The sequence below is a fragment of the Nicotiana tabacum genome, chromosome 6 (genome assembly GCF_000715075.1).
Source record: "Nicotiana tabacum cultivar K326 chromosome 6, ASM71507v2, whole genome shotgun sequence".
Classification (NCBI taxonomy): domain Eukaryota; kingdom Viridiplantae; phylum Streptophyta; class Magnoliopsida; order Solanales; family Solanaceae; genus Nicotiana; species Nicotiana tabacum.
Window position 1 is genome coordinate 10959383 of NC_134085.1, and position 23624 is coordinate 10983006.

Here is a 23624-nt window from a genome sequence, read left to right on the forward strand (position 1 = left end):
TACAACCTGGACCGTTGTTTCTCCGATCAACGTTCATATGGCTGATATCGTTCTTTGTTGAATCTCGATTCCCGGTCTGTGTCCCTCGGGGGCTTGGCTACGAATCTGTTAGGGTGGACTGAATCCGAGGGGGCTCCCAACTAGTCATCCTCGACCCTAATTTTTGACTGGTAACGATTATGCACATATGACCATGTCACAGATGGATATTCGATCAAGTTCTGCTTTAACTATCGACATGCAATCGAACTCCGCTCGTTCAAGCCCTGCATAAAGGCATGTACTGCCCAGTCATCGAAGACCGGCAGTAATTCCATTCTTTCCATTTGAAACCTGGACACGAAGTCCCTTAACATTTCGTCATTCCTTTGTTTTATTTTGAAGACGTCCAATTTTCTCGTGGCCACCTTTATGGCCCCGACGTGTGCTTTTACGAAGGCATCTGCTAACATAGAAAACGAGTCAATAGAGTTAGGAGCTAAATTTTGATACCAAATCATAACTTATTTCGATAGTATTTACCTAAACTTCTTCAACAAAACTGACTCGATTTCGTTGTCATTCAAGCCATTTCCTTTGATCCCACAAGTGTATGAAGTAATATGCTCGTTAGGGTCGGTTGTCCCATTATATTTGGGTATATCGGGCATATATCAGAGCCGCGCTTAAGAGGAATGGTTTTTGTATGAATTTTTTGGCATCTAAACCTTTTAAACTGGACGTGCCCCCGGTATTTGATCCACACGGGAGTTGTAAGTTTTCACTTTTTTATCATTGTCTTCAATCTTCTTTTCTCCAGACTTAATCCTCTTGGTGAGCTATTCGAGCATCCTCATAATAGTGGGGTCAGTCCCCGAGTCATTTCCGTTCGACCTCTACGGTGCTGGCTCAGCATGTCGAGTGTTTTCATGTCCAGCTACGCTCGGAGTCGTATTCTTACTTTGAAGTTGAGCGATGGCGATCTGCTGAGCTTGCAGCATCTCAAATATCACTTGGAGGTTGATTCCCCCATCTCCCATTCCTCATGCTCCTTGGCCACCAGATCGGGCTTCCCTGCATACATTCCCTCTGAAGTCCGTGCCTGAATCCGCATTTAGAGCATTATGTGAACTAACATCAACTGGCTCCATATTTGGCATTTCCTCAGGGTTTATTGGTAGTATACTGACCCCTATACTGTTGTTTTCTCCAAGACCTTCGTTGTCATGAACAAATGCGTTTTGTATGCTAGACATGTTTCAGCCTGAGAATCAAAAAAATCTTTACAAGAAAAAATGTAAAAACAACGTGTGTAATGAGAATCAGTAAAGAAATAATCACTATTATCTTTAGCCTCACGGTGGGCGCCAAACTGTTTACCTCGAAAATACGAGTAACAATTAAACTTGATTTGTGGTTATAAAGATGCGTGATTCAGTTCAATACCAATTAATAATCAAGAAATATGAAGTAGAAATGGAAGAAACAAGTGAATCAAACCAATGTGACTCAGCAGTAGTGACCTCGAGCTCGCTGACCTCGAGATGAATTAAGAACAATAAATGTAAAGGACAATTCTAATGAACAATAGGCAAAAAGTAGAGAGTATATTCTCTTCTCAATGATTGGATGATGTTACAAATGATTGGGGTTCCTTTTATATACGAGAAAGGCCCTAAATAAGATATATTTCTATTTATAGTAAGGAATATTCTTGGTACAGCTGTCTAACCGCCTAGTACGGAATCATGCAATCCTATTCCGGGATTTGTGCCATGATCTTGGGGACGTGGCAGGAATCTAGCTCATTCTGTTATAAATGTACAACGGTACTATTTCGGGGTCAAGCATACTTGGTCTTGATATTCCTCGTACTCTTATCTCCGGGCATTGCACTCTGTTTTTGAGCTCGAGTCTGGTCCACTGATCTCGAACTCGAACTCGCCCGAACTTGGGCCTGAGACGGACCCTCAAGCCTATAAATCGGAGGCGTATGATTTTGACCTTATACAAAGTTACTTTTAATTTGAGCCAACTTTTTAATTGTAGTAATCAACATACGATTATTATTAGTACATATATATGTGTAAGTCCATATATTCTTAGATAGGGGTGATCCAATAGTTACACGATCAAATATAACTTTCACCTTCCGAGTTTTTTTCTCTCTTTTTTCCCTTAAGAGGAGGGCGGTGGAGGTTATAATATTGAGCTCCTGTCACAATTCTAAAAACATGAATATATATTAAAAGTATGTATTCGTTTCTCACATTAAGATCTCACATGGACCATTCGTAGTTATGTTTATGTCCGCATTCTTTCCACTCGTTACTGGTTTCAAAGTTTTTCCTTTAATGCTTCTTTTAACAAAGATATAGTAAGGTTTGAGCTCATAGGCAAGCTATGATTATATTATGATTATGCCCGTCATCATCATGCTGTCACTTCTAACAAGATGTTAGTTAAAAGTTACCTCTTCTTGGAAGTAGTAATGCTAAGCTAAGAAGGGTACGCTGATCTAAATCCATGCTTGTGTCATTTGGATGAGCTAAAAAGATGAAGGAGAGCACATACAAGGAATAAGGTTTGACGTCTTACTCAGCATCTAATATTTAGAACAAAAAATACTCTTTTATCATGGTTAAATAATAAATTAAGATAAGAATGTATATTAACTAATTATAATTTAATAATATTTATGTTTTGAAGACATATATTACGTATTTTATTGTGTGAATATGTGGCCCAAATTAATTTTACCATCTTACCACTTTAACCTCTTTTTTTCATGGAGCAAATGGTGGGCAAAAGCAGGAAAAAATGCCATAAAAAAACATGGAAAGGGCAACGTACCGAAAAGGGAAACAGGAAAAGGGCAAGTAATGCTTATATTTCATTATCTTTATAGGAGCACTGCTTACTACAGTACAAAACTTTTTTCATTAAACGAAGAGAAGGGTGATCCCCATTTCTACTGTGAACGTGAAAGGGTTAAAGGGCCCCGAATTGAATCCACCAGCTATGCTAAACACACAAGTATACAGCAAAAGTTGTATCACATTACAACAACAATAGCGATCTAGTAAAATTTCACAAGTGGGATTTGAAGAGATAGCGATCTAGTAAAATTTCACAAGTGGGATTTGAAGAGAGTAGTAAGTATGTCGTTCTTATACCAACCCCTACCCCCACAAAAGCTGTATCACATTCTTTATGGAAATTTGTCTAGTTCATGTTTCTTGAACAAGATTTTATTTATTCGCCAAACGTTTAACAAATACAACATCGAGAACAATAACCAAATGCAAAAATTTATGTGAAAAAAAATAAAGTTAATTTTTTGGAATAATATAGAATTCTCTAGAATGTCCTAGTTTAGTATCCTTGATATTTATCTAGTGGACATATCTAGATGTTCTAGAATGTTGTGGTAAGATAAGACATATCTAGATATTCTAGAGTGTTGTTAGAAAATAAGGTTGCTAGAATCTTCTTTGTACATTATCTAGAATTATATCTAGAATCATCCATAAGCTAGTATAAATATGGGGTATCTTGTTCATTTGTAAGCAAGCCAAAAATCAAGAAAGTCTTCTTCAATAACAAAGTTCTCTTTTCAAGCTTCCTCTTCTTTAGTTGAATCATCCAATCTTAGTTAACGAATGGTTACCTAATTTTTGAAGGATATGATCGTAATTCAACTTTGAAGGTAGGAGTTTCCTACTTTTAGTATAATATGATGATTTTCATTGATAATTTTCTAGATTCACTTGGATTTATTTTGTGAAGCACAAGTCAGAAGTTTTCAGTAAGTTTGTGGAGTTCAAAGAAACTATTGAAGGTAAACTCGATTCTAGAATAAGGCGGCTACGAACTGATAATGGCGGTGAGTTTACATCAGATGAGTTTCTTTCCTTTTGTCGTCAGCATGGCATTAAAAGAGAGCTGACATGCGTTGATACGCCACAACAAAATGGAGTGGCTGAAAGAAAAATCTGACACTTAACTGAGACATGTAAGAGTTGGCTTCATACCAAGAATTTACCTAGAGCCTTGTGGGCTGAAGGTATGAAATGTGCAGTGTACGTGATTAACAGGATACTGCTTTCTCCAAATAATATGAAGTCTCCCTATGAATTAATGTTTGGAGAAAAGCCTAGCGTGAAACACCTCAGGGTTTTTGGCTCTATTTGTTATGTTCACATTTCGGATTCTCAAAGGAGCAAGTTAGATGCCAAGGCAAAGAAATGCATCTTTGTCGGATATGATGAAAGGAAAAAGGGGTGGAAGTGCATGGATCCTAAAACTCATCTCTTTGTTGTCTTAAGGGATGTCATATTCAACGAAGTGTCTTTGTATTATGGAGCTGCATTGGATGGAGCGAGTTCAAAAACCTTAAATAATGAAGATTCAAGTTTGTCCATTGCAGGTGCTTCTCTAGATAATACAACTGCCGAGGAGTTAAGAGAAAGGGGGAGTCCTGGACCTCAACAACATGAAACTCAATAAGAAAATGATTCAAGTGGTTCGGGAAGGCCAAAAAGAACTATTATCAAGCCAGCTCGCTTTAGAGATGAAAATTTTGTTAGTGCGTATTCCTGTTTCTTTGCAAGACCAATTGATGATGAAGAACCTTCCTCATTCGAAGAAGTTAAAGGAGTCAAAGAATGGAAGCTTGTTGTGGATGATGAAATGGAGGCTCTGATGAAAAATCAAACTTGGAGCCTTGTACCAAAGCCGAAAGATGTACAATCCATTTCTTGTAAATGGGTTTACAAAATCAAAAGAAGAGCCGATGGCAGCATAGATAGATATAAAGCAAGGCTAGTTGCTCGGGAATTTTCTCAAAAGTATGGAGAAGATTATGAAGAAACCTTCAGTCTGGTGGCTAAGATGATCTCTGTCCGAGTTGTGCTAGCCTTGGCAGCCTCGCATAATTGGAAGTTACGGAAACTTAACGTGAAGAATGCTTTCTTATATGGAGAGCTTGACAAAGATATTTATATGGAGCAACCACCCGGGTATGTCTCTAACTTACATCCTAATCATGTCTGCAAAATTAAGAAGGCCCTTTATGGCCTCAAGCAAGCTCCACGAGCATGGTATGGAAAAATTGCTCAGTATCTACATTTCTGTGGCTATAATGCATCACAATCAGATCCTAGCTTATTTGTTAAAAAACAAGGAGACTTGCATATGGTTGTTCTTTTGTACGTGGATGATATGATAATAACAGGAAACAATGAAGATGAAGTTGCTAGGCTTCAAGATGAGCTTTCCATAAGATTTGACATCAAGAAGTTGGGAGAACTACACCATTTTCTTGGCTTAGAGGTGACAAACATGAACAAATGGATCTTTGTCACTCAAGAAGGATATGCCAAGAAACTTGTTGACAGGTTTGAATTGAAGCAAAGCAAAACATGTTCTACTCCTCTTGAGATAAGCACAAGGTTAAGGCGGGACGAAGGCTCACTTCTTGCAGATCCCAAGCCTTTTTGATTTCTTGTTGGAAGTCTCCTGTATTTGACTATTACAAGGCCGGACATTGCATTCTCGGTGGGATATGTCAGCAGATTTATGCAAAGGCCAAGAAAGCCTCACTTAGAAACTGCAAAGAGGATTCTAAAGTATATCAACTCAACATTAGACATGGGCTTGTTCTTCCAGAAGAAGAATAATTTGGTGTTAGCTGGTTATACGGATACTGATTTTGGTGGTGTTTGGATGACCGAAGATCAACATCGGGCTATATTTTCCTCTGTGGTGGAACAAGTGTTTCTTGGTGTAGCAAAAAGCAAGACTCAGTTTCCTTGTCAACCACAGAGGCAGAGTATAAAGCAGCTGCTCCCACTACTCAAGAATATGTATGGCTACAAAGACTTGTTGAAGACTTGCATCTACCTATAGCAAAGTCAACTGTGATCTATGGAGATAATCAAAGTGCCATCAAGCTTGTAAACAATCCAGTATTCTATGCAAGAACTAAACACATTGAGGTGGAACATCACTTTTTTCGGGAAAAGGTTCTTGATGGAACTATCAATACTTTGGAAGTGAGAAGTCAGGAGAATATCGTTGATATCTTCACCAAGTCACTTGCTAAAGCTTCGTTCGAGTTCTTCCGTGACAAGCTTGGAGTAGTTTCCAAAAAATCACTTTAAGGAGGAGTGTGAAAAAAACTAAAGTTAATTTTTTGGAATAATATAGAATTCTCTAGAATGTCCTAGTTTAGTATCCTTGATATTTATCTAGTAGACATATCTATATGTTCTAGAATGTTATGGGAAGATAAGACATATCTAGATATTCTAGAGTGTTGTTAGAAGATAAGGTTGCTAGAATCTTCTTTGTACATTCTCTAGAATCATCCATAGGCTAGTATAAATAGGGGGTATCTTGTTCATTTGTAAGCAAGCCAAAAATCAAGAAAGTCTTCTTCAATAACAAAGTTCTCTTTTCAAGCTTCCTCTTCTTTAGTTGAATCATCCAATCTTAGTTAACGATCTTGGGCTAGCAGAAGGTCTCTGAATAATACTCTTCTTCTGCTATTCTTTACAATTTGAAGTTCAATTCCATAATTGCCCTTGACTTTGTTTTAAATGGTTGACAATCGAAGAACTACAACATAACTAGTGTAATTCCACAAGTGGATATGGGGTAGACCGTGTGTATGCAAACCTTATTTTTACATTTTGAAGGTAGAGATGATATTTTCAATAGACCCTCGACTCAAGGAAAGCGTAATCGCAATAGTTATAACAAAGACATACAGAAAGAGAAGCAGTAACAACATCCAGGAAAATAATATAACCAAAGCAAAAGAAATAACAGATAGTAATATAAATCTAAGTGGGTGTTTGGACATAAGAATATGAAACTCCAAAAAAGGTGGGAAAAAAATTCAAGTGAAAATGGTATTTGAAATTAGAGTTGTGTTTGAACATGAATACAATTTGGAGTTGTTTTCGAACTTTTGTGAGTGAGTTGAAGTGAAAATTTTAAAAAATAATTTTTTGGAGTTTTACAGTTTTTCGAAAACTGAAATTCAACTTCAAGTGAAATTTAAAATTTTTATCGACAAACACTAATTCCAGAAAGAAAAAAAGTAAAAATTTCTTATGGTCAAACAAGCCCTAAGAATAGGAAATACGAGAATAACACTAATTACTATGTGCATGGAAAAGAAATACAAGTATGAAAAATAAATACTCTCAATTACTTGCTAATCTACTGTCCTAATCATCGACTTCCACGTTCTTTTATGAAGGATTACGTCCTCGGTGACAATCAAACATGTTAATTAAATTGCTAAGTTGCAATTCCTCGAGTACAGTAGTAGAAATTTAGGTTAGCAAAAGGTCAGATAGACCTTTATTTTAGTATTTTATTACAACATGGCCTTAAAAAGGGGACTGCATCTAAGCCACTTTCTTGATTAAAAATCTCAAGTTTCTTTTATCATTTACACATTTACTAATGGATCCAACAATTATTTAATAACCAAGTCAGGAATGTGAGACACAGAGAGAACTTGCAAAGGAGAGAAGAAAGACAAGTCGCTCCTCATCTCCTCTCTCTCTCCCCCTCCTTTCATGGCTATTGGGTTTTGGCTATATCACAGCCACCATTACCAACATCTATGAAATCCAAAACCCTAATAAACAGTAGTAATTCTTTAGTTTTATATTGTAAGTTACATTTTCCCAAAATCTGCAGCTTCCTTTGACTAAGCATTTAAGAACAAGAGACATAGCTTCCCCTGTCTTAAGAGTTCCTTTTACTCATCAACTATGCCTCCTATGATTAGCATTTTCTTATTCTGCTTCATTACTTCCTTTCCCCCTCTAATTAGTGCTACACTCAATCTTACCCAACCCTTCCCTGAATCTGTGGTTCAAGATGTACAGAGGTAAAAATGTGGGTTTTAATTAGCTCAGTACTGTATTTTATCTGCATTTATTCGGCAATATTTGATACAGATCTATCTGTTGTTAATTTTCTACACTTTCTATGTTTCTCAGGAGGGTAAATGAGTCTATTGTGAGAAGACAAATAGTTGAAACAACTGTTAGAGACAGTAGTAATAAATGTCTAACCGGAAATCCAATAGACGATTGCTGGCAATGCGACTCAAACTGGGCGAAAAACCGACAGAGGTTAGCCGACTGCGGCATTGGGTTCGGTCTAGGTGCAATGGGTGGAAAAAACGGTCAGATCTACGTAGTCACCGACTCCTCCGACAGAGACACCGTTAACCCTACTCCGGGCTCTCTCCGGCACGCCGTCGTTCAAGAGGAACCTCTCTGGATCGTGTTCGCCGCCGACATGGTTATTAAGCTAAAACACGAGCTTATTGTGAACAGTTACAAAACTATCGACGGCCGCGGCGCGAATGTTCACATTACCGGCGGCGGATGCATAACGTTACAGTACGTGAGCAATGTGATTATACACAATGTTCATATTTACAATTGTGTCCCTTCGGGTAATACTAATATACGGTCGAGTCCAACGCATGTTGGGTATAGAGGCAAATCTGACGGTGATGGTATATCCATCTTTGGATCTCGAAATATCTGGGTTGATCATTGTGCATTGTCTCATTGTACCGATGGCTTGATTGATGCTATCATGGGGTCCACTGCTATTACTATTTCGAATAGCTATTTTAGCCATCATGATGATGTTATGCTCTTGGGACATGATGATAAATACTTGCCAGATTCAGGAATGCAGGTTAGATATTTTAATTTTTTTTTTGTGTATAAAAATATGATTTTTTGGGGTTGTAAGTGTAATTTTGAAAACTTCAGGTGACGATAGCGTTTAATCATTTTGGAGAAGGGTTAGTGCAAAGAATGCCAAGGATTAGAAGAGGATATGTACATGTGGTGAACAACGATTTCACAGAATGGCAAATGTATGCAATCGGTGGTAGTGCAAGTCCTACTATTAATAGTCAGGGCAATCGCTATACTGCTCCTGATGACCCTAATTTGAAGGAGGTAAAATTTTCTTCTTCTTTCTTTATCTTTTATTTTGGATTAATTTTTCTATCTTCTTAAAAGCTTCGCTTCAATTTAGACAACGCATTTTACTTATTGAAAGTCAAATTTGTGAGATTTCACCAAATGTTTTAAATATTATTCTTATCATATTGAAGCAAAAATTGCAGACTTATAATATTTTTCGTATAGTTTTTGAGTATCTAAATTTTAATTTTAAAATATTAAGTTAAACTTATCGAATATAGATTCAAAGTTTAGTCAAATTAACCCTTGGTAAATGAAATTTGTTATTTAACTTCAAATGAAGTACTCATAATTAGTAATGTTATCTTTTCCACGAACTGAAAATTATGGCTTAATGATGTGTTGGAAATCTAGTAAACTTTTTTTTGACTTATGTCGCCACATTTGGTGCTCTTTGGATGACTTGCCAAGCCTGCGCGTGGTGAACACGCTACCACTGATTCACACTGTTTTCTAGCAAGATGGAGGAGCACGTTGAAAATAGTAATTTTTGTTACGTTTGACAAGTGTTGAAAATAGTACTCCGTTTATTTTTTCTTGTTCATTATATTAAGAATATATTCATTTTTATTTGTCCATTATACTAAATTAAGAAGATTTTTTTTTTCTGTTTTACACTTATTATTAAGTACTCATTTCCCAAATCATTTTTCAAACACTTTTGAAAATGCCTATCGTTATTATGGGCAAAATCATAAAATACATATTTTTTAAAGGGGAATGCAAAGTCAAAAATAAACCACCAAAAGTGAACCTAGGGAGTACTAAGTATTTTTCATGGTTACATTTTTGTGGGACAACAATTAATAAGAACTTAGTGATAATTGTGGTTTTAGCATTTCAATTATCAGTCATCTAGTTTTGATTCGCATGATACTAAAAAAATTATTTAACCATCAACTGATAACTAACAAATTGTTAATGTCAAAATTTAAAGCACAAAAGTGAAATGTATTTAATTAAATGTTGCAGACCCCCCCCCCCCCCCCCCCCCAAAAAAAATTTTTTTTTTTTTTTCATTTATAACTTTGTTTTTTGGGGGAACAGGTGACAAAGCGGGAGGACACAGACACTGGGAAGTGGAACGACTGGAACTGGAGGAGTGATGGCGACGTTATGGTTAATGGTGCATTTTTTGTGCCTTCAGGCCAAGGCATTAGCACCCAATATGTCAAAGCTTACAGCGTCGACCCCAAATCCGCCCTTCTCATCGATCAGCTCACCAAAAATGCCGGTGTCCTTGGTGGTCCCAGGTAACCCCCCCCCCAACCCTAACAAACACTTCTCCTCTATTACTACTTTCAACCCATTTACTATAAGTCAGAAATTAGTTATAATTACAATTTGAAAGACTTTTAGGTGTCCTTTGATACAAAGTATAAGGATAATAATCCCGAGATACAATTTGAGATTGTTCGTTTTCTTGAGCAGAGGGTCTTTCGGAAACAACTTCTCTACCCTTCGGAGTAAGGATAAGGTCTGCGTACACTCTACCCACCCCAGACCCCACTTGTGGGAACTCACTGGGTTATTGTTGTTACAATTTGAGATTGTATTTATCCCATATTTGATTATAGGTTTAACTAATTTCGAGATAAATTTTACATCAAAATGGTGGAGTTAGCTATCCCATTAGAATGTGGGATAGCTAATCCCATGGGATGTGATATCCTTATTTATCCCACCATTGTACCAAATAACCACTTAAGGGTCGGTTGGTTCGAACACGAGTTATGCCGGGGGTTAGTAATATAGGTGTTAGTTATACAAAAATTAATTAAGCAAGAATTGGTTATACAGTCATTGCAAGATTTAATTATATAGGGATTAGTTATGGAGAGGTTAATTATGGAAAGCTTAGTTAAGTAAGATTTAGTTACACGATAATTAGGTGTGTAGAGATTAGTTATACAGTCATTGCAGGATTTAATTATATAGGGATTAGTTATGTAGAGATTAATTATGGAAGGATTAGTTATGTAGAGATTAGTAATATAGATATGTAATTCCAGTATTATTTATTATTTGTCTAGTTTATTCTATTAAAATTATTAGTATAGTTTAAGTATCTTTTTTTAAACAAAAAGTAAGTTTGAATTGACCCCTCTCCCCCCTCTTTATCTGTTTTTTTTCTTTTTTAGTTTGCTTTCAGTTATTTAAAGTGGCCAGATGATCCATCAACCAAGTGTCAATAATGTAATTGGCTTTCATTCACCTTTTGTTGGTGAACTATACAATTTTTGTTAGTTGCCCACCTAAATTATCGCCTATTCCTGAAAATCTTCTGAATTATATTCCCCTTCAGAATAAAACCTCCTTGTCGCTTATGTGGTATAATGTGTGTAACAAATTACCCAAGAGCGCATGAAAGCTAAAAAATAGCCATTAAAATGGCCCATCTGACAGTGTCTAACGGGGAATTAGCTCTTCTTTTTTAAAATTTATATTTCTTTTTGTTTTCTCCTCTTTTTCTTTATATTTCACCTTCTTTCTTATCTTTCTCCTTTTCTCCATCCTTCATTTCTCACCTAAATTTGTTTGAAAGAAGAAACACCCTTTCAAGTATTTGTAGAGCATGATGTTTAATGTCTTTAAAGAAATTAGGGAACAAAGATATAGGACTTGCGTGTAGCTATCTTCTTTAACAATTTAGATATCTCCTTTCAATAATCTTCAGAATTTTGGTATGTCAAAATCCTTCCTATACCGATTTAGGAGCAGAAACCCTGATTTTTATCCCGATTTTCGAACAGAAGCAAGAATAGACGAACCATCGAGGTTAGAACCAAGATTAATAGAGAAAATCACTATTGAGAGATTAGAGTAGCCATTCTGTAATGAGAGCAAAGTCTCCGATGAGTTTTTTACCGTTAACCCACCAATTTTAACCCTAGCTCCCTTTTCTATTTTTATCATGTTATTTTTTACAATGATATAGTAAAGAGTATTAAAATCTTAATTAAGTTTGTTTTTTAGGTTAAGCTAAACAAATATCCATATAGATTACCACATGGCAGATTTTAAAAATAATTTGGAGAGTGTATTATACTCACTAGTAAGAAAGTGACGAGGGGTTTTATTATGAAGGGAATATGATTCAGGGAGTTTCTGGGGACATGTGATAGTTTTGGTAGGCAACTGATAAATGTTGTATAATTTAGGCGGATTATTGAAGAAATAACCTAAATAGCCGTTCATTCGATCAATTAAACTAAAAATAATCGGCGAATATATAACATATGTATAATCCCAAAATTCCAACCAAGAGGTTGCGAGTTCGAGTGACCCCAAGAGCAAGGTAAGAAGTTTTTGGAGGGAAGGATGTCAAGCGTCTATTGAAAATATCCTCTCTAACCCAGGTAGGGGTAAGATCTGCGTATATATTACCCTCTACAAATCTCATCAAATGAAATTATACTGGGTTGTTAGTAGTATAATCCCAAAAAATTTCTTACAAAGCTAGGTCTCATAGATCCACGTGATTATGTGGGGGTGTTTGGCAGTTAAAGCTAATGCACAGTTAAAGCTAATAAACAACCCCAGTAGACCAACCCAGCCTTGTAGTCTTGAGTTGTCTTTTCGGCCTTCGCGTTTCAGTTGTCATTGATTCTAGGAAAGTATAGGGAGTAGGAACCATGACATATTTGCAATTCAAGATGAATAGATTGTTTGGCAAGTTTTTTTTGGCCAATTTTTTTTTTTTTTTTGCCAAACTTTTTTTTTTGGTTAAAAGTGTTTTTCTTTTGCCAAAAGCACTTTTGGCCAAAAATGGCCAAACTTTTGGAAGGAAAAAAATATATTTTTTAGAAGCAGAAACAGAAAAAAATAGCTTCTCTCCAAAAGCACTTTTTTGAAAAGCACTTTTAAGAAAAATACACCTAGAAATAGTTTTTTAAAGCTTGGTCAAACACTAATTGCTGTTCAGAAGTGTTTTTCAAGCTAATTAGCCAACAAACTGCTTCTCACCAAAAATACTTTTGAGAAAAACACTTTTGAAAAAAAACACTTCTCAAAATAAGCTGATTTTTGCAGCTTGATCAAACGGGCTAGAAGTCGGGGGGATCATGGTCCTTTTTATTAGCTTTGGTAATGATTTTGTTGGGGTTGTAATAAAAATTTGGCATTAATAGTTAAAAACGAAATTATATACAAGATCTAAATATTTTTAACGATGTATGAACTTTTGGAAAAAAACAGTGCAAACAATATACACTCTTCTTTGAGTTGTTTTAACTCAACAGACCAACTTAAATATAGCCTCTCAAAGACATTACTACACAAACCAGATAGACCAAAATTTCTTGAAAAATAAATGGGGAGTATTTGAATTGATAACTGTGGTAAAGAATTATTGGTATCTTAATTATCTTTCAAATAAATAATATTTTACTTAAAATAATTAATAAAATTTTCAATTATAAATTTTAATTTTTAACTAACTTATATGAGTATAATATGAATTATATGACTTATTGTAACTTTTTAATAACAAAAGGATATATATGATTATTTATGCTAGTGAACTTAAAACCAGAGCTGGTAATATAGAATTGTGTACAGCTAATAAAATAATTTTCACAGTAAATATATATACTAATGAACTTATGTGAATCTTGTGAGAGTGATAGGGAAGGATGGAGTCCAGCTACTTTTTAGCTGTGATTTCTAAATTTTGGCCTACTCCTTTCACAAAAGTATATGATTATGAATAGTGGTTAGTGATACTTTCGTGACAAATACTTTTTTTTTTAATTTAAAAATATATATGAGTATTATGAAATAGTCAAATGTTCAGACAGTAAGCTGCTCTGTAACCACGACCTGTGTTCATTTATAACTTGTTTGGCCAAACTTATTTTTGGCTAAAATCTTTTTTTTTGTCAAAAGTACTTTTGACCAAAAATTGAGGTATTTGGTCAAGCTTTTGGAAGGAAAAAAAAGTGTTTTTGAGGAGAATCAGACAAAAGTAATTTCTCTCCAAAAAGTACTTTTTTGAGAAGTATTTTTGAGAAAAATACTCTTAGAATCAATTTTTTAAAGCTTGGTCAAACACTAATTGCTGATCAGAAGTATTTTTCAAACTAATTAGCCAAACACAAACTGCTTTTCACCAAAAATATTTTTGAGAAAAACACTTTTAAAAAAAAAAAAATCTCAAAATAAGTTATTTTTGCAGCTTGGTCAAACAGACTATTACTCGTTAGAGAGTTGTAGTAGGGGCTAGGGCAAAAAGGTCATATAGCTGTTTAGCATGTGGGAGATGAAGTTATATTCTCTGGTTGTTGCTTTCCAGCCATGAATGTGGGCCCACTGCTATTTTAACGAAAAATTTCAGGGGCCCCTCTTCTGATATTAATAAATCAAGCTTGGACAACTTTATGTCAGGAAAGTGGAGGGAGTATGGTCCTATTGGTTGAATCTTTTACCGAAATTGCTCATTTTTAAGGCCAATTTCAATAAAAGAAAAATACATGTCTGTGATATTTGTTAAATAAATGTTTTTATATTTTGATAGTAGTAAAAATTTATTGTGCACGGTTATTATTTAAACAATTTGTTATGTTTTATGTGGTAGTTGTTAATTTTTATAAAAGGACCTATTAGTGTTACAATGTCTAATTAGTTGTGCATGCCAAATATAGAGGAATTTTTAGGTATTGTGCGTATATTTGCACATATGCTAAGTTGTCTAAGACTTTTACCCATCGATGTCAAATATATCCACTAATCTCTCTACAAAATTACCTATAAATAGTTTTTAACTCGTTAATGAATAAAATTAAGCTCTAATTTATTATACTCTTTCCTTTCCCACATGCCACCTGCACAGAGGTGGAGTTGGTTGAGGGTTCGTCCGAGCCTAATAACTTTTGTTCAAACCCTATATTTATTCAAATGCAATAATTTAAATGGATTATAATTCCGAACACATAAAGTTCAAATTCTAGCTCCGCCGCTAATCATGCGTTTCCTCGACTACTAAAGGTGATAACGTACTGATAGGTCTCCAAGTCCTCCATTTTAGTTATCTAACTCTCTTAACTTTTCATGGACTGGTGTAACAATCTTCCTTTATATAACAGGGACATCAGTATGAGCATGTCATCCAAAGGGGGCATTACCGGAGGCAGCGGCAGCGGCAGCGGTCATGCCAAGTCCACCAGCGGCGATGTCGACATGTTCGGAATGATATTCAGCGGTACTGGTGCATCTTCTGCTGGATCATCTCCATCGCATACAACCACCCCGATCTTACTATCCTTTTTAATTATTCTGACTTTGTACATATTCACCAAACAAGGTGGTCAATTATCTATACCATTATTTCTTTTGCTATAGCATTTTAGGACAGCACATTTGTTGTATTATTCAATTATTATGGAAATGAAAGATTTCATTTCACATGATTAGTCATATTCATAGGAGCCCCGCATTTTGTACATTGATTGATTGGTAGGAATATTAGAGAGGCATCATATAGGCTGTTAATTATGGAATGAGCACTGTGCTTTCTCCTATTTTTATTTATCTTGTGGGCTTATTGATTGGGTTTTCGTCTCCATCGATTGTGCTGATCCTCTAGTTTTTAGTTCCTCTTGTTTCCTTAAGAGGAAATCATAAAGCGCCAGTAATTGGAGATCATAAAGGAGATATGATAATGACATTCTATCAGTAAATTTAGCATTATTTTCACTCACGATAGGCTTTTAATTCTCACTCTAGTTATCAAGTTTGTATACTACTTTGATTTGCATGCTTGTTCGGAGTCGAAGGTCCACAGAAAACATCATAAGGTGAAGGTCAAGTTGTGTACTCACTACCCTTTCCAAATTTCACTTGCAGGATTACACCGGGCTTCATGTTCCTTCAAATTTGTAAACGATATGGCTAAACGAATTGTTGGCATCACAGGCTCAGTAGCGTTCTATAATACATGTATTCAGAGTCGAATCGCATGCTTTGCTTTCTTACAATATATGGAGACGTATTAGACTAAGAATTTTATTTAACTGATTACAAAGGACAACCTTGTTATTCACGATGAGAGAGTATGATTTGAGCAATAAGTGGAAATGGCACACAGGGTACCATAATGCGTTCCAATAGAGGAAGGCTCCCTCTTCTACAAAAGCATAAAAACAAAACCAAAAGACACTAAAGACGTCCAATCTGTTTCACTAAAATAAACATAACGCTGCGACGTTTTCTACTAATTTACTCTACTCGTCAGTATTCATGCATAGTAACTACTAGCTGCTTCCAAACAAGACGGCATACAGTTACCCTACTGTACTCCATACCACCAAACTGCGGCAGAGACCAACTAAAACTCAACATCTTCTACATAGATGGCACTTCAATAACGGTCAAAGGAAGGTGGGCGTCCTCCCCTTTGAGGGCGGTCATAGGGTCCTGCTCTATCTCTGTAGCTTCTTCCTTCTCGGGCTGGCCCTCCAGCTTCATATCTGTCACCCACACCTCTCGGGCCTACATCCCTATCAAAACCTCTCTCTTTGCCATAACCATTCTCAGGGTAGCGGTCAGAACCTCCATACCTGTTGCCCAAGCGATCACCACCAGGAGGGTACCTAGATATCAAAAAGAAGTCATATTTGGTGAGACAACTAATACCACTTCACACTTAATACTAAACAAGAAAAGAAGAAGAGGGGAAAAAGAAGATTAAAAAGCAGCACCACCTCAAACAATTATATTTCTTGGGGAGTTGGGGGTCAAATTGTGATACCACTGCATTATTGTCAGTTTTTATAAAGTACCTGTCACTAGTGTATCGATCACGGTTCCCGTATCTGCTGTCATAGCGCTCCCTATCAGCATAGTTCCCTCTATCATACCGGTCATCCATGTACCTATCACGGTCACTTCCAAACCTATCGCCACGTCCACCACCACCATACCTAGAACGAGGGGGTGTTAGTGGTCGAGCACCACGGCCACCTCCTTCTAATGGACAGTCTCTGGCCCAATGGCCAGGGCGACCACAGCTGAAGCAAGTGTCTTGCCCAACTGACCTATTACCCCCACCATAGCTTGCCCTGCCACCTGATAGGTAACCTCCACCATAGCCATGGTCAGGATCCTCACTTCCCATCTTTGGTTGGGCCTTGTTCACTGTGATTGGCCTATCACCAAACTCTGCACCATCCATTTCTCTTATCGCGTCCTCCATTGCCCGGCGATCTGCATACGTTAAAAACCCAAATCCACGAGGGCGACCAGTGTCTCTGTCCAGCATAACCTACGGGACAAAAAGTTCAGAAACTAATGCCAGAAAACACACATCAAATAGAAGAGCTTAGTTCTTCGAACCCCATGATAATATATATAAGTGTGAGATAGTCGAACTGATGATGAGCATTATGTATCAGGATATTACCCTTTACTCTTTTCACCAAATATCTGGAGCATCAAATGGTAAAACTAAATATCTGTAAGACTAAAAATGTTTTGGCTCCTTTCTTTATACTATTAGAAACTGTTCAACTAGCTTGGGTTGAGGCATAGCGTATAAATTGTTGGATCAATACATGTATAATGGAAGCTATCTCAACCAGCAAAACAAGAGCTTTCTTTCAGAACGTTACTGAGGAAAACAAATTTGCTCAAACCCAGCCAATTTAAACACGGGGACTCAATCTATCACAATGGACTGTCACCAAAATTCAGAAAAAAAAAAAAAGTCAGTATCACAACCTTATTGCTCTCTGTCCATATCTGCAAAAATGATGACCTATCCTACACACATACCGAGACATGATTGGACCCAAGATACAATCAAAGAAGTCAAAAATAGAATGCTTCACGCTTTAAGTCAGAGATTGTTATCTAAGTCTATAAATAGGCATGAAACAGTAAGTGTAACACAATTTCAAAGGCTTTAGAATGATTCACGTTGGGCCCGTCATAATTGGTATACAAGATTAATCTTGGGACCAAAAGGAAAAGGAAGGGACATTTCTATCGTATTGCTTCCATCATTTTCAAGGTTTTTTGCTCAAGTACCTTCCCTTTCTGCCATGCCTCAACCTTCATTTACTGATCTGAAGGTGTTGACAAATTTCACGGTTTTGTTTACATGAAAGGAAAATATTGACTTCCCAGGAAAGTTATTCAGATTTTAGCCATTGTTGCAAAATCCTCAATTATCCTTAAATTATGGCTTTTAATTTGTGCTTTGTAAAGCAATTGATAGCTATATAGAGTGCAGTAGAAATGCTGCATATTATTCGGATCATGTATTGAGATTCCTGAACTCCTTGCATACTTAAAAGACAGAAAGTCATTGATACTTTTGTACTCGGAAAGTACCTTCGTAGGGCTGAATTTTTTATTTCTTTCAAAAGGTTTTTGATGCTGAAAAATCAAACATTAGCATTCAACTTCAAAATTCTTTGTTTTTTTCTTCTTTTTTTTTTTTCAAAAATGGAAATCTTTGTTAACTAAATTCATGATAGAGACTTCAGTTCTCAAGTCAAATTCCAATTTTATAACTGTACATGCAGCAATGACACAAATGGTAGGCAATGAAAATAAAGTTGGTAAAACCGACTGCTACACGTTTTCTTAATCACATTACTAAAATGAGAATGGAGGATCCCGAAGAATCATATTTAGAGCAAGGTCTAGGAATATAAAAGTAATTAAGGATGATAATACATTTAAAACAGCAAAGGAGTCTTACTTGGGCAGCAGAATCTGCAGTCCTGCAGATTTCACTCATCTGACCCCATTAGGTTGACTCAGATCAAATGTACCCAATGAAGTCGATGCCAATAACAGCAAAACATAAAACAACAAATATGAAGGCATTCTAACATCTCGGATAAATTCTTGACAATGCCAATTGATCCGATTTAAGGTCATATACTTTCCTTCACTTATTCAACCAACTAACGAGTGCCAAGCAAATTTATGGCAGAAGTACATCTAAGCCATAGGTGATCGACCATACTGAGAGAACTCAGCTGCAAGATACCTTTTTGAGGAGCTCTCTGTGTTTGATTTCCCAAAAACATATGCTTTTATTTCAGTTATTATGCAAGACACTGATCTTCATTTAGCTAACTTTAACAATTCAAGTAATCAAAATTAAGAACATCCACCAACTAGCGACATTTCAACTTTCCCCACTTCAGTTGTTGACTAGAAAGCCGTCAAAGAAGATGAAGCTGACCTTCAAAATCTTAATCCAGCTTCAGCATATAAAATGCATTTCAAAGCGAATGGACAACTAAGATGCCAAAAAACTAATCCAAATCAATATATCATTGACCAAAAAAATCTGAAAAGTAAAACACTTCATTGTTTTCACTAGGTTGTTTGAAGAACTACTACTCTTCAGCCTTGAAGAATATGTCTATCTTCTGATGTTCCAAAGTGGGAACGAACTAAAAACACTGAAGCAACAATCCAACCTTCAAATAAACTGAAGGTATCTAGATCTTATGGCTTTCAAAAGGTCAAGAATCGAGTTCCCTCTTGATTGTGGAACATATATAGTGAAGCAGGGTGTTTGATAAGAGCCGCTACAGCTTCAAAATTTTGTTCACTGATTTTTCTTCAAAACAAACTCAAAAGAAAGCACAGACTACGAGCACCACAAACATAAGGAGGTGAAACGAACAACAATGTAGAAAGCTAAAGGTCTCAATATCCTCATAAGATCAAAAGCAGAAGGACGGAAGTTGTTATGTTTCTCTTGTGAACTTCGCGCACCAAGATCTTATGCAGCTTACAGTCCAAAGAAATTATTGACGGGACAAATTTCCAAGGATCTCAGAGATCAGAAATTAACAAAGAAATAGCAGATTTGAAAAATCAGCTAAAAAGAGAAAATGATACTTTCTCATGTTCCTTCCAAAGCACTTAGAATTCGTGTCTAACATCTGGTCCCTCGAACTAGGGAATATGACACCAACTTCTAGTAAAAAGAGCAGACAACATTTTCCAATCATATTCATCTTGCAGGACGCCAAAACCAGGAGGTGCCATTCTCGGAAGCTGTCTGCCAACTCAACTTGAAGACATGTTCGAACTGGACATAAACCGTAGTTTATGCATTTGAAATTCATCTCTTGATGGACCTTATTCCCACTTAAAGCAGAAAAATGCATGATTACTTGCCACTGCTACGCATGATAGAAGCAACTTGCATATAAAGCTAATTCTACCCTCTATTCCCACATTTGATGCATCTCGCAAGGTAAAGAGGTTTACTGAACGTTAATGTCAGTTGACTGCTATGCATCTAACTCTGAATGAAGAAAATTGTCTTCAATCCGAGGCCAACATGCAGATGACGCAATGAAGTCCAGAAAGAGAAAGGATGTTTATTCAAATAGTTCATACATGGACCCGGAGCACAATTTCTGAATCGGCTGCAACCCGCATCAAAGAGCAAAGTTCCGAATGTTATTTCTGAAATTGAATCTGATCTTCATCCAAACTATTCTCAAATGTTTCTTTAACGCAAACCACTCTCAAATCTTAAATGCAATTAAAGGTCAACTGTCTTTTGTGAATAGTCTAGCGAGTGAATAAAAAACAAGCTGCTGAACAGATTCTAGTATCTCAAATGGTGAACTCCCACAAACTTTGCACATCCCGATGAACTAACAACTTCCTCATACTAATCCAGTTAAGGCATTTTGACTCTATAAGCAGCCGATGCACAGCAAATTGAGGAAAGTTATTAATAAGTAATCAAAGTGAGACAAATACAGAACATAACAAGACATAGTCCTCAACTTCAAGCAATCTAGGGGATTTCAAAAAACAAAGACTGTACCAGCCAATCCTTCCCACAGAACACAAACTATAAAAAAACTAAGAAACAAAAATTAAAACAGAAAACCATTTTGATCTCATGGTTGATCTTTAAAACATTTCCTTTGCTTCAGCAGACATATATCTCACCACCATTTCTGCAGTTCCAGGGACAAGCTACAAGGAATAACATACAATCTGTTCCGCAGCTATTATTGGATGTAGATAAAGAAGCACCACTTAGGCATCACGCTATAAAAATAGGGACGCTTTACATACCATGGTCAGAAATACCTTTTGTCTAAATCTAACTAAGCCAATTATTAATCACAAGAAGCAAATAAAAGAGTTTCAACAATATAGATAACCAGATGGATTTTGAATCTTCTTGAGCCTCACTTAAAAATATGCCACAAAAATAGACTTTTAATCAAGAACAAATACATCCCTTACTTGCTAGAACAAAAGGTCAATAAACTTCAATAAAAAAACTCACAAAAAATTTCTAAAAAGAACATAGATTTATTTTATTATATCTATTACTACAATTATCATATAAATGATCAATTTTGAGTTCCAATTTTCAAAGCCAAACAAGAAACTCAGCTACACACAAACAGACAGAAAATCGCCAATTAAGGTAACAAATTGCATCAAATTCGAAAGATAAACAGAAAATACAAGTCAATTTTACGGAAAATAGCGAACCTGACAATCAACAATTTTACCGAAAGGGCTAAAGGCATCTTCCAGCTGACGTTCAGTAATGTCCGATGATAACCCTCCTACAAAAATTCGATAATCTCCCACCTTCCCTGACATCTTAATTCAACCAGTAATTCTCAGAAACCCTAAAATTGAGCAACCACCGAATTTCAACAGCCTAAACCCTAGCCAGATTCTGAAAAGTACGTCGGAGATTCAGAGGAAAAAAAGGCGTCGAACGTTTTCTCTCTTAGAAACCCTCGACTGCTCTCATTTTTTGAGTTCTTTTTACCTTTAAATATGTTGCACCAGTATGTCCTCGTAGTTTTAAGAAAATCAAATAAGACCCCTGCCTTTAATATTTTATATAAATACAATATATGATGCATATTGCAACAAGCACCAGTGGTCTAGTGGTAGAATAGTACCCTGCCACGGTACAGACCCGGGTTCGATTCCCGGCTGGTGCATTTTTCCTTTTTTTGTTTTTAAAAACAAATAACTCCGTTTTCATTTATGTGATATTGTGGCTGCCACATTTGTGGTCCCTTTTTTATTTTAAATAAAATCTAACCATTTTCATTTATGTGATATTGTAACTGAACATGAAATTTAAGAAATAAACAATTTATTGAATGAGTGAAATATATGGGAAGTGCCCACATGTATTTATTAGCAACAATTAGATGATGGTAATAAGATTTTCATGTGTTTATTGTTCTTTTCCCCAATGAAAATATTATATCTTATACATCAAAAGTGAAATCTAATAAATTATACTCTTAGTAAGGGTAAACTGAGAAATGTTAACAATAAGGAGAATATCATTTGGCTCTTTCAATAATTGGTAAAATTTTAATTTTGATCCTTTTGATACATGCTTAAACATATTTAATTTTCAATTAATAGAAGTGTGTATTTTGGTCCCTTTATATAGGAAGTATAATATATTTCGACTATTTTTAGGATTATATTATTCTTAAATATGGAATAATAATACAAACCACCAAAGGATGTGGTGCAATGGATGAGACTGCTCCTCTCTTAACCAGAGGTCTCAGATTCGAGCCCTGTGTATGGAAAAATTCTTAGTAGGGAGTGTAACCCCCCGAATGGGGCCCTATCCGGCGCGAATCCAGATATATTCGGGCTCCAATGCGGGTATTGGACACCAGGTGGGAAACAAAAAAAAAGGAATAATAATACAAACTCTATGCAATATATGGGTAATTAAAGGATTTAATGGTATAATTCGTGAAATATTACAAGTGAAAGAGATCAAAAGTGTGTTAATTTAGGACTAAACGTACTTAGATATCACAAGGATTAACATTACAATTCATCAACATTTGAGTGACTAAATGTGCAAATCCCTTTTAAGAATAACAATGTGAAATTGTCTCTCTATCATGGAAGGTGGAATCTCAAATGCGGTAGTCGATTTATCTATTTTTAATATAAAATTAAACATCGATTTTCTATTTTTAAAATATTATAAAAATTACCTTATTCATTGTATGACAATATTTTGAGTTAATTATTAAATGGTCATCCAACTTATGAGGATATTCTATCAAGGGAACTTTTTTTTTAGGATAATAAAGTTATCGAACAATTTCTTTGGACGTTGTAATCGGCTAGGGTATGGCCGTCTTCAAGCTGCTTTCCGACGAAAATCAGACGCTGCTGATATGGGGGAATCCCTTCCTTATCTTGGATATTGGCTTTCACATTGTCGATTGTGTTGGAAGATTCAACCTCAAGGGTGATTGTTTTACCCTTGAGCAAATTGAAGATTTGGTTACCTTTTTTTAAGTGTTTTTTCAATGTATCTCGCTGTACTTTCATGTATTTCATTGTATTCATTGTTTTTTTAAAAAATTATTTTTTAGTGTATCTCATTGTATTCCATGTATTTCATTGTATTCACTGTCTCGCTATATTCCATGAATGTATTCATTTATTTTTTTAATTAATATAATTTATGTATTCAGATGTATTATATAATTTCTCTGAAAATTGCTATGTTTTTGGGGTATTTATACAAAATTTGTGTGTTATAATTGAGTTTGTTGAGTTATATTAGGAGTCTATTGTGTTAATTAATTCACTTTCCGT

The 23624-nt window shown here is 35.7% G+C and overlaps 2 protein-coding genes and 1 non-coding gene across 5 annotated transcripts; 2 read left to right on the plus strand and 1 right to left on the minus strand.

The window, feature by feature from the left end:
• The first annotated feature begins 7502 nt into the window (after positions 1 to 7502).
• Positions 7503 to 15416, plus strand: LOC107769299 (putative pectate lyase 12). 2 transcript variants are annotated; one of them, XM_075254549.1, is made up of 5 exons: positions 7503 to 7891; positions 8004 to 8718; positions 8796 to 8987; positions 10062 to 10267; positions 15098 to 15416. In XM_075254549.1, exons 1-5 carry the CDS (start codon positions 7773 to 7775, stop codon positions 15351 to 15353), a joined length of 1488 nt encoding a protein of 495 aa, XP_075110650.1. In that variant the 5' UTR covers positions 7503 to 7772; the 3' UTR covers positions 15354 to 15416. The 2 variants fall into 2 exon arrangements, with proteins under 2 accessions (XP_075110650.1, XP_075110651.1); XM_075254550.1 differs by having other exon boundaries at positions 7765 to 7899.
• Positions 15417 to 16046: 630 nt separating this feature from the next.
• On the minus strand, positions 16047 to 21802 carry LOC107769283 (glycine-rich RNA-binding protein RZ1C). 2 transcript variants are annotated; one of them, XM_016588499.2, is made up of 4 exons: positions 21510 to 21802; positions 18718 to 20689; positions 16793 to 17274; positions 16047 to 16603 (listed from the first exon to the last, which is right to left on the minus strand). In XM_016588499.2, the coding sequence occupies exons 2-4, from the start codon at positions 18754 to 18756 to the stop codon at positions 16372 to 16374; spliced, it is 753 nt and encodes a 250-aa protein (XP_016443985.1). In that variant the 5' UTR covers positions 18757 to 20689; positions 21510 to 21802; the 3' UTR covers positions 16047 to 16371. The 2 variants fall into 2 exon arrangements, with proteins under 2 accessions (XP_016443985.1, XP_016443978.1); XM_016588492.2 differs by lacking the exon at positions 18718 to 20689 and having other exon boundaries at positions 21510 to 21799.
• A 103-nt stretch (positions 21803 to 21905) lies between these two features.
• TRNAG-GCC (transfer RNA glycine (anticodon GCC)) lies at positions 21906 to 21976 on the plus strand. The gene has a single exon. It is a non-coding gene; the product is annotated as a tRNA-Gly (tRNA).
• The last annotated feature ends 1648 nt before the right edge of the window (positions 21977 to 23624 follow it).